The sequence below is a fragment of the Ascaphus truei genome, chromosome 2 (assembly GCF_040206685.1).
Source record: "Ascaphus truei isolate aAscTru1 chromosome 2, aAscTru1.hap1, whole genome shotgun sequence".
Classification (NCBI taxonomy): domain Eukaryota; kingdom Metazoa; phylum Chordata; class Amphibia; order Anura; family Ascaphidae; genus Ascaphus; species Ascaphus truei.
Window position 1 is genome coordinate 471,184,111 of NC_134484.1, and position 12,090 is coordinate 471,196,200.

The 12,090-nt window shown below is 43.0% G+C and overlaps 2 protein-coding genes across 2 annotated transcripts in view; both read right to left on the reverse strand.

Annotated features, from left to right (window-relative positions):
• LOC142488346 (uncharacterized) overlaps nucleotides 1–12,090 on the reverse strand; it is a 193,423-nt gene that overhangs the window by 169,437 nt on the left and 11,896 nt on the right. The gene's annotated exons all lie outside the window — the stretch shown is intronic.
• LOC142488295 (uncharacterized) overlaps nucleotides 3,751–12,090 on the reverse strand; it is a 73,098-nt gene continuing 64,758 nt past the window's right edge. The window contains exon 10 of the mRNA XM_075588667.1: nucleotides 3,751–6,391. Within this exon, the coding sequence (XP_075444782.1) occupies nucleotides 5,223–6,391 (1,169 nt within the window). The 3' untranslated portion in view covers nucleotides 3,751–5,222. The remainder of the gene's footprint in view (nucleotides 6,392–12,090) is intronic.

A 12,090-nucleotide genomic window follows, 5' to 3' on the forward strand; every position in this document is an offset into this window, starting at 1 on the left:
GCGGGAGTAGTGGATAGGGTGACCAGATTTTGAAAATGAAAAACCGGGACACATAAAAATTATTAATACAACAAATTACATTATTAAAAATTTAATATTATGGTATTTATCTAATAGTGTCACCATTGATGCTTTATTATTAATTCTACCTCTTCCCATTCTCTCTCTACCTTCTCCCCCATTCCCTACATCAATTTCCTCTATCACTCCCCTCCCCCATTTTCTCTCACCCCCCCCCCTGTGGCAAAAATGGGGGCAATCAGCGCATTAATAAAGGCAGTGTGCTCAGCTGGTTACCCCTATTTCATATTGGGGATGAAGGGGTTAATTTTATATGCTGTTCCCATGTACCATTCTCCCTTCTATGCATTGTTGTCCCCTTTTTGCAGGCTAGTCTATACCTGCAGTGCTGAATAACAGGGGCCGTTCCATTAAGACTGCTAATTTAGGAACGGAGTGAGCCAGCACCCTGATTTTTGGTGTGCAGCCTCAGTGTAACCCCCCAAGAACACATATATTAAAAATATAACTTTGTCATAAGGGAAACATATATTTTTGATGAAGTGCCTTTCTATTGCAGTTTTAAAATGTACCGGCAGGATGCTATTTTTTGCTGCCTGCCTTTGTAATGCATTAAGGAACAAATGTTATGCATACATGAGCCCCCTGTTGGGGAGATGCCGATGCGTCTAGGGGATGAAAGACCCCAGAGTCTTAAAGTGTCACTTAATCAGGATGTTTCTGAGTAGCAGATCCTATTACTCATCCTGGATATTTCACACCTTGGGACCAAACTCCAGACATTGCATCCCCAGAAATGAGTGGCCCCTTTTTACTTAGCAGTGCTACCAAGCTGCTTACTGAGCATGCTCAGAGCTATCTGGGCTGGCTGTAGGATTTGCCCATGTGACATGGCAGGTTCTGATAGGAGGAAGATAATTCCTTGCCAATGGGATGAGGCTAATGTAACACTTCACAGGTCCTTGTCCTTAAAAAGGCCTGTAACCCTCATTCCTGTGTTGTTGTTGTTGCTGTTGTTACCTGATTTCTTCAAGCGGATAAGATCTAAGTACAGCGGCTATGATTCCAGAACGCAAGGGGTTAAAAACATCGGAAACTTGCCCTGCTTCAGGATTTCGTTAGCCCTGGGGATTCCAGAACGAACCCCAAAGAACCAGAAAAGACTTTGCACATTCACAGAAGGATTGGACTGGCTATTTATTTGGCAATTTGCAAAAGGACTACATTTTAAAAGACAATCTTCTGGTGCTATGCACCTTTCTGGACATTATCCCCTGTTCCTCTACCCGTAAGTGTAATTATTAAGTGTATTCTGCAGTTGTCGTGTGTTTGCCTATCAAGGGAATAAATCTCAGTTTATTTTGCTCAACCTGTTCTGCTCAATCAGGAACCACGAAATATAAATGTGTTATTAAGTGCGTCTCCCATCACAAGCATTTAAAACTGGTGGCAACTGGTGAGATACTGATTGAGCCTATATTGCAGTGTCCTACGAGGCTCTGTAATATAGTGAGGACCTTGTAGATTGCAAGCTCCTCAGACAAGTGGCAACTTACACACACTTCCAAAGAAGCACGAGATAATTCACTGGTCTCTGGACCCATAACCTTGTGGCACCATGAGTCTGCGCTCAGGGAGGTTCCGTTCCTGGGACAGAGAGCAAGTCGTGGAGAGATGTGCGGGATATGGCTTAACGACAGACGGTCGTTCCAAGAGTCAGCTGGAGGAGGATGAACTTTGCAAGCAAGCAGTGGCGAAGTTATAGACGCATGCGCAGTACTCATCAGCTATGTAGCTCCCATCCCAAAGAGGATTACACGCAGGCGCAGAGAGGTGATGCTCGGCTAGGGACGATTAAAAGCTCAATGACAAGCTTTAGAAACGGAATGGTTCTGGAGAGGTGTCGATAATAAATTCAAATCCTTGAGCGACCCTTGTGTGTGCGTGGGGGAGGGGGGTACAGGGTACAGCTGCATGAAGGATTAGCTGTGCTGCAGTTCAAAGACATGACATATTTTCAACAAACAGGTCATCATAATAATTTGATCCCCACACCCCCAAATACATAAAAAGCACACAAATCAACCATGTGCAGTCAAACGCACAGTGCCGCAGTCAAAAGCTACAGCACAGATTGAATATCGTAATATCAAGATGGTTTAGGCAGGCTTGTGGAGAAAATAAAAATAAAAAATTACGAGAAAAAAAAATTTTTTTTTTTTTTGGTCACTCACTCTTGAACTTCGCAAGCAAGCAGTGGCGAAGTTCTAGATGCATGCGCAGTAATCATCAGCTATCAAGCAGGAATGTGATTGAAACCAGAAAGACACACATTCAAAGGAATGGTGTGGGAGAGGTGTACTGTACTGTAGATAAGATAAGAAGTTGAAATACTGCAGTGCAGTAAAATTAGCCTGTGTGTGTGTGCGGGGGCGAGTGAGGGGAGAGCGCTGTATATGGCGAAATCTGATACTGTTACAGTACACAACAATTTTCAAATGAGACATACAGCACTGCACATGCATGTATAAATATGCAAATTTACAATTACTGCGCGCGCACATGCAGACTGTGTACTAACGTACTGTAGATTGAACTGCTAAAATATTAGACTTTGAAGACAAGAGTTCGCGAACGCCCCCCTGAGTTTTTAGACGGTATTGCAGTATTGCAGACCGCGCTAATAAAATGCTAATATTACGAGCGCTAAAATACCGCAATATACTCCGGAAAAGAAAACATACTGCATCTGCCCTCGGTTATCAGAGTTGCGCCGCTACGGCCGCACTAGGATAAAGGCGGCCGCAGCTGTATTGTATTGGGGTTTGTATTGTAATGTTTATTGGGGGTAGAGTGGATGGGAAAAGGGGGTAGTTGCCCCAGGGTGGGGGGTTAGGCCTCTAGGGTGGGTAGTGGGAGGGTTAACACTTTCATTACCATAGCTGTTACTACAGCTAAGGTAATAAAGCGGTTAACCCCTCCCACAAAGATTCAAGGTAGGCACAACCACCCACCCTGTGGCAACAACCCCCTTCACCCACCCCTTCTACCCCAATTAACCAGGTACTCTGGCCTACCCCTTCATTGCCTTAGCAGCTAGCCGCTATTTTATTTTGATAACAGTATTGAAGCAGGGGTTCTCCTTAACTGAACCGCATTCATTTCATCCTCAGAGACCCCCTGCTTCCCGAGTTACAGGCCTGTTATGGGGTTCATTGTTTAAATGTCCCGGTCATGTGGCGGACATACCGGCACCCCAAAACAGGGCCTGTAACTGGAAAAGCAGAATACAGTTCAGCTCCGGAGACCCCCTGCTTCAAAACTGTGTTTTTCAAATAAAAGCCACGCGATCGCCTGTTAGAAGCGCGCAGGTAGAGTGACTGATTCAGTCTCACTCTGTGCGCGTCTCTTACAGACAGATGTAGGGACCCCAGCAATCTTAATTCCGTGGCCCATTACAGCCTGCTATGGACTGTCCCGCAGAGGGTTTTACACTTTGCATACTGGTCCGTCCCATTCCCCCAGCAGCTGATAAGATAGAAAAGGCTGCATCTGTATGTGTTTCAACTTGGTTCCATAGACACGCATGTGTTTCAATCACACACGTTTCAATTACAACACATGTAATTCGCGCAGTACATTACTGTATTTATTCATGATTTTTTTTTTTTTCAATGTTTTTATTAGGCATTTTTAGAGAATACAACATTTCTGACAAATTTTGTTGCCTAACATTTTCCAAAACATATATTTTTTTTAAAGGGGGGGAAAGAAGGGCAACCTAAGTTGTCCATGAAAAAAAAAGGGGGGGAGCCTTCATAGAGAGAAGGTAAGGAGGGAGGGTGGAGGGGTGGTTGAGGGGGTGGGAGGAAGAGGGGGGGGGGAGGGGGATGGGGGGGGAGGGTATTGTCGTCCTACAGGGATGATAGGGTGTGGCTGGTGAGGTTCGTACTGATTTTTTCTTATGGGGGGGGAGTTAGTCTCCCACCTCCCTGGGTTGATCGGGGCGCTCTGGTAAAGTGGAACCAGGGTTCCCAGATATCCTCAAAGGCCGGGGTTTTTTGTCTGATGTTGGCTGTGAGCCTTTCCATAGTCATTACTTCCCCAATCCTTTTCTTTATTGTATTGAGCGCTGGCGTAGCTGTTTTCCTCCAGGAGGCCGCAATACAGCATCTCGCCGCAGTGAGAATGAAGGATATTAATTTCCTGGTGGGCCGAACTATATTCGGCATGGGTGCTGCCAACAGGAAGGTCAGTGGTTCAATAGGAATTTCTAGGCCTGTGACCTCTTTTATAAGAATTTGGACCTTGGCCCAGTATTTCACAATTTCTGGACAGGTCCACCAGATGTGGGCCATGTCCCCGTATTACCACAGCCTCTCCAACATTGGTCTGATGCCAGAGGGTAGATCTGGTTTAATCGTGCTGGGGTAAGATACCAGCCAAACATGATCTTATAGATGTTTTCCTTAATTGTGGTGCAAAGGGAAGTTTCTGAGGCTGCCTGCCAGCTTTCCTCCCAAGTCTCTCTTTCTATATCAACGTTTAGGTCAGCTGACCATCGCAGCATGTAGTCGTGCTGTGTAGGGGACGTTGAGCGCATTAGGATATTATATATATCAGAGATAAGTCCCTTCTGGTAAGACTTGTCCTCACACAAGAGTTCAAACGTCGTGAGAGTGGGGTATTCTGGATGAGGGCACGTAGTTCTGACAAAGTTTCTAATTTGTAGATATTTAAAGGTGTCCAATTTTGTAATTTTAAATTTGTTCCGCAGTTCTTGGTAGCTCAGGAGCTTCCCTAGGCTCAGTACGTCGGCAATCGCCTCTATACCCCGTGTGTGAAAGTGGGCGAACAGCTTAGATCCGCATCCTGGAGGGAATCTAGGGTTATTAACGAAGGGGGTGAGTTGTGAGTTTATGGATGTGAGGTTAAATTTAAGTTTGCAACTGGACCAGGTGTCCCACGTGAATCGTGAGGCCTGTAGCTTAAGATTGTGTAAGTGGCCATCACCTCTGTTCAGGCTCCAGAGGCAGGCTTGCAGAGAAGGCAGTTTGGCACACCGAGTTTCCATTCCCACCCAGCAACATCGGGTCGGGTCTGAGTTCCACATTACTACCTGCCTGAGCTGAGCGGCTAGATAATATTTATATAGGTCAGGCACCCCCATCCCTCATCTGGATCTCGTGGTCATCAGGACCCTACTCTGAACAAGGAAGTGGTTTCTCACTTGCATGAATCCTGTGGTGCTTGAGGAGGTAACTCTTACGAGAAAAGCTTTCCCCACACTCTGTACATGGGAATGGTTTCTCCCCTGTGTGAATCATGAGGTGTGTGAGGAATGATTTCTTATAACAAAATTGTTCCCCACACTCTGTACATGTGAAATGTTTCTCCCCTGTGTGAATCCTGTGGTGTCTGAGGAGTGATTTCTTATAACGAAATTGCTCTCCACACTCTGTACATATGAAATGTTTCTCCCCTGTGTGAATCCTGTGGTGTATGAGGAGTGATTTCTTAATACGAAATTGTTCCCCACACTCTGTACATGTGAAAGGTTTCTCCCCTGTGTGAATCCTCTTGTGTTCAAAGAGACTGGTCTTCGATGTAAAGCTGTAACCACACTCTGCACATGTGAAAGGTTTCACCCCTGTATGAGTCTTCTGGTGTTGGCGGAGGCTGCCCTTAAAACCGAATTGTTTCTCACATTCTGTACATTGGTAAGGTTTTTCCCCTGTGTGGATCCTCTGGTGTCTGAGGAGGTAGCTCTTCAGTGAAAAGCTTTTCTCACACTCTGTACATGTGAATAGTTTTGCCTTTGTATGAATCATCTTGTGTTGGAGGAGGTTGCACTTACTACTGAATTGTTTCCCACACTCTGTACATGGGAATGGTTTTGCCCCTGTGTGAATCCCCTCATGTCTGACGAGGCTGATCTTCCGTGAATAACTTTTCCCACACTCTTTACATGTGAATGGTTTTACCCCTGTGTGAATCCCCTTATGTTCAATGAGGCCAATCTTCCGAGAGAAACATTTCCCACACTCTCCACATTTGAAAGGTTTCTTCCCAGTATGAATGTTCTGGTGTTTGAGGAGATATTCCTTACTGCTGAATTGTTTCCCACACTCTTTACATTTGAAATGTTTCTCCCCTGTATGAATATTCTCGTGTCTTAGGAGGCTCCCCTTATTACTGAGTTGTTTCCCACACTCTGTACAAATAAAGGAATTCTCTGCTGACACTGGTTCCTTGCATATGTCCAACGTGTGGCGGGAATCATTGGATTTTGGTGCTTCAGGGCTACGAGGAATCAGATGGTTTCTGGACATCTCAGAGCTCTCGCTGTGCTTCTCCTTCAGGAAGTTCTCTAACAGGAGTAAACAAAAAATATAGAACTGAAATTATTTACCTGTAAATCAAAATGACTGAAAGCAAATTACTAATAAAATACTTTGCAAAATGTACTTTATCACTGCTTAATTAACAATGTTCACTTTTTAACCCATGGTTTTAAGATTGTGGCCCCTTGATATCCAGTTTCCCCAATGACTTTGATGGAGGCCACAAAAGACCTGAAAGTTGTTTCTAGAAGCTCAGTGATTTAATGTTAAAACATATCATTTGTATTTATTACTGTATTGATTGCCTAAGGCAGGGGTCTGCAACCTTTCAATGAAAAAAAAATCTTTGTCCCAAATATTTCGTAACACATGCAAGAAAATTACACCCCCGCAAACACACTAATAGATACTGTATATACTGTATAAGCATTAATATATGACAAACTTACATTAATCAGAATTAGGGAAAATAAAAAATATGTGGGGGAATAAAATGCATCTCCCTTTAGTTTTTTTTAATTGTTTTTCCTTGCAAAACCCGACCAGACTTGGAACTTCTTCGGCCCCCGAAACGCCCGTAATGTCATGAGCGCGACTAAGACAGTGTTCTCAGTCGGAGGTCGGATGGAAACTCGTTTATTAACTAAAATATTCAGAAAGCTAAACTATGTTGTGGGCCATCTCAGGCAGCCACTAGTTGAGACAGTTTTAGATATTATTGCATGTAAGGCGTATTACCTGGTAACCAGTGAAGCTCCGTGACTATTTTCTCCAAAGACGGTAACAGTGTATGGAGTGGTACGGCAAGCACATAAGGGAAAATTGCTATTGGGTTTGGATTTTGAAAAAGTTTTTACCTGCATGGCATTAGCAAACTAGCAAGGTAAACTATGATGTGGGCCAATTCAGGCATCCACTAGATGAGACAGTATTGTTGATTTTGAATCTCACAATGCAAACTATGTACTAGCTGGGCTTGTTCTGAAGTGACCTTAATAAAGGAAGGTTTCACAGTACACTTGATCCAGTCATCTGATAAGGGGAACAAGCTTATAACTTTGCCCCATCTATGTTTTGGCAACATTATCCATGTGTTTTGCATTTGTATCTACCATTGTCAACCACCATAATTGATATATGGGCCATGGTTAGGCAAACATTTATTGAGCCAGAATTTTAGTGTCATGACTTGACCACTGTGCTCATAGCCATTATGAGCAAACCCTCCCCTTGTATGTGGGTGTCTTTGGTCAAACATTAGCTGAGCCAAATTACTAGTGTCATAACCTGACTACTGTGCTCCCAGCCTTCGAGCCACTGTAAAACCATTGATGAATAGGGCTACGCTCTGATTTACATTCATCTGCTTTACTAGGATTTTCAGGTGAAGGAACAGACTAGATACGGATATTGAGTCATAGTATGTAGCAATATATGATATTGAATGAGTAGCTGATTACAGTCATATGAGGTGTTTGCAACTGAACATTCTCTCCGGGACACTATTTTTCATACAGAAATGTTCAACAGACAAACATTCACAGGAATTTGTAGCCCAGTTATACATACCTTACATGTACTGTAGGTGTGATCCCATTTACATTTTTAACGTGAGAACACATATAGCTTTACATTACAAACATTAATATGCCCTTGATAGGTGTATCAGTATAATGATAGACTATCTTTGACAGAAGTATCTAAGGTGTTTGAGATCATATTATAATTTGATCGAGAGTCCACTGACACTCTAGCGCTCCATTTGGTTTTTAAGTTCGTCATGTTTGTAGTTCATTTGCTTCTGAAATAAAATTTATTTTTTTAAATACTATTAGTAGAGGTATGTGCGTTAATTAGGGTCTTCTCTCTCTCGTGCTACTTAATGTTTATGACCAAGATGTAGAATATGTCTCCTAATAGCTACTGTGGAAGTATATAATCAGAATAGGGAGTTAACCTACAAAGGTCTGAACCGGAGGATTACAATACTTGGTCTTTATTATACTCACTCCTCTCCCACTGAAAAAGCCTTTCTCTAATGGCTTTATATGTCTCACTATTGATGCACGTAAAGATATGTAAAGAATAAACAATTTTCGAACTGTAAAACGAACAATGTAATTTATCTTTTAGAATGTGTGTGTGGGCTCCAGTATGTAGGACGCACAACCAGACCTGCGCATGTACGCAAACGCGAGCACATTGGGAATATCAAAAAGGAATTATTAACCCATAGTGTCCCAAATTTTTTTAAACTGATACATAAGGGTGATCCTTAATGTATAAAATATACAGTGATAAGAGAGTGTCCAAATAAATCGGAGAGGTGGGGACATTATATGGACCCTATCACACAGGGAAACATTTGGGATTTTTACATTAAAAACACTAATACCAGATGGGTTACATGCTGAAATACAGACTGGATCTTTTAATTTTTAATGTTTAAGATCATATTTTTTTTAAAACTTTATTTCTATATTTGTTTTTTTAATATAATTGTGATCTTATTTGATATTAATCTCTGTTTTTATCTCCTCTCCCATCAATTGTTATACTAATTTGTTGAGAATATGTAAAACTTAGGTTTGAATCTCTGATTTGAGATCTTTATTAGTGTATATATACTACCATATATACTATTCTGAGTCACTTTGATGTACTTTGTAATTGGCTTGTTATGATGCATTTTCTGTGTTACTAAATAATTTATGTATTTTAGCTACAATGTTAAATTGTTTTTATTTTCATATTGTATTTAGAATGTATGTGTTTAATTTACATGTGTTTTACAATTGCTTCATTTATGTGTTTAATTAGAATTTATATAATAAAGAAGTTTTCTTACTAATTAATTCATATTAGGATTGTATGGATGTCAATTAGAATTTGAGGTAGATATAGGTATTCCATTATAGCAGTGATTATAAACCCCAGACGAAGCCATATGGCGAAACACGGAGTTTGGAGCCAGAATCCTATCACAGAGGATAGGGAGGTGAACAGAGGTCCGGAGAGCAGCTCCAGTTTTTGCAGCCCCACATGTCGCGAGACTCGTGAGGTCACTACCAGGAAGTGAATGCTGAGTGAGCCGGCCTTCCCCTAGGACACGAAGAGAGGGAGAGACACAGAACACCAGGGACTGCGCAGCACCATCGAGGATCACCCCCAAAGACCCCTGTACATTGTCTTTTCAAATCATTGGGAATCTGAGTTTGACCATTGACGTTTTATATGTTTTGGGAGAAATACAATGTGTACAACCTACACCAGTGATTCCCAACCTTTTTTGTTTGGAGTATTTTGAAAAATCTCGGGGTTCCCCTATCTGGCTGACACATATTAGGCTGCGTTTATAGGTCTGGCAACGTCGCGTCAAAACAAATGTATTGACGCCGTCATGTGCGCTTATAGTAAGAGCGACAGGACGGCGCGACGGCTTGGTCGTGATCGCTGGAAGTCACTTCAATTTGATTTTTGCAGCGACCGCAGCATGACGTAAGCGTCGCCGGGACTATAAGCGCGGCCCTAGGTTAATTTCACCCCTCAAGAGCCACCTCTATTTCCCACCCTCTACCCATGTATTTCTCTCTCCTCTGTCTCACCCACTCTCCTCCCCCTCCCGCCTCGCATGTATTTATCTCCCCTGCATCTCACTCCCTCTTTTCCTCACTCACTACCCCCTCTCTTCTCTCACTCCTGCCTTCCATCAATTACCCCACTCACACAACCCCCCCCCCACAAAATACATACCAAAAAACACCACCCCTCTAAATACAAGTAACCCCACCCGCAATACATAATAAAAATACCCCGCCCCGTCAATACATTTTTAAAAGACCCCCACTGCCGCAATATATTTTTAAAAGACCCCCACTGCCGCAATACATTTTTAAAAGACCCCCCCAATACATTTTTAAAATACACCACAATACATTTTTAAAAGACCCCACAATACATATATATATTTTTTTTAATCGGGCGGCACAGGTAAAATCATCATTGTCATGGTAGCTGGCGATAGGTTATAATAATACACACCAAAATACATGGGTTGAATTGAACACATTATATCTTGACGTTGGTATGCAGGCTTATGACGCCTTGGCCAAAGGGTTAACTAAATATCCAAGTATTTAATATTATTATTATTGAAGTATTTTACTTTATACTTTTCATCATATATGTTTTGTCAATTGGATGTAGCATTGGGCACCCCTGTCTCTTGTTGAATTGAACACGACTTAGATATAATAAATAGAATTTATTCCTTAAAGAAGGTGAACACACAAGATATACAAATAACAGGCAAAATATAGACACTTACTCAGGAATGGGGATGATAAAGTAATCAGGAAATAGGATTAACAATTCATCAGGCATCAAATAGTTGGTAAACTTGAAGTCACGAAAACACGAACAACACAGCATAGGAGTGACACTGGTTTATATGTAATTCCAGTCCTATACCTTATCATTGAGTGCAGGCCATTGGAGAACAATTACCTGCACCCAATCTCTCCTTGCCACCTCACCTGAGGGGCACCGTAATACCTGCCCACTGGGTGGGTATTATTCTAATAGGGGCTTATTTCCCTAGCCCCCCGCCCACAATACGGGCGTCTGAATGTCTGGCTTGGACAGGAAAGCCTTTGTCCAAGCTGTGACTTATAATACTTATCCTTAAGTACCCACGTCCTGCTTTTCTGTTGTGCTCGCATACACAAGCAGGGTGGGGGAGTCTTGATCAGAGGTTTTATTGTAGACCATTTGTATCCCTCCCTGACCATTAACATAATATATGGGCTCTGAGTTTTTATACCAGACCCAAAATACAATTCATACTTTAATACCTTCACATATTAAAATAGTCCGTTCTGTGGGTCTGAGCGGGCTGAAATTTGCCACGTCCTCATGCCGGAGGACCTTTGCCATAGTGGCCAAGTTTCAGCCTCCCACGAGCCCCAGAACCGGAGATACAAAAAACAAGTTAAAATCCCCCATTAACTTTAATGCAGGATTCTCCGCCATAGCTAAAATTGATCTCTGCTTTTCACTCTCCCATTGAAATCAACGGGCTCCGCCACTATAGGCTTTCAATGGAGCAACTCCGCCATTGAAGTCTATAGGGAAACCACAATTTTTCAGTTGCCCATACTCCGTTTGGTTGTTCGGAGAGGGCTGGAAATGGCCATGCAGTTATCCCGGAATAGTGACTACCTGCGACCCAAATCCCAGCCCTCTGGTCCTCACAGAACCGGAGATATGGGCTTACCCTTTTTACCTTTTCGGACTTAGCCGTTTTAACGCCCCGCAGCTTTCTCCCATTGGAATCAATGGCCGGCGCCGCCATAGGAAATGCATGGGCCAGCGCCGCCATGGGATTCAATGGGACGACCCTCGTGGTGGGCGCGACCCTTTATGGGAGTCCCTCATTCCCGGACCCGGTGGTGGTCGAGTGTGGGGGTCCCTAAGGTCTAGCGGCAAAAAGAATTTTATTCCTGGGTGCCCTAGAACCTAAGGTTCCCACGCCAATTGTAATTGAACTTGACCGGGTAGTGATCAAAGCTCTTTTTCAGATGATGTTTCCGCTCTTGCGGTCTGCGGTTTGGATGGCTGCCAACCCGTTCCTGGAGATCGGCGTCGAGGAATCCCCATTGAAATGGATGGCTCCATTGACTTACAATGGGGAACTGCCGCTCCTCCTCTCGGGCGCCACCTGCAG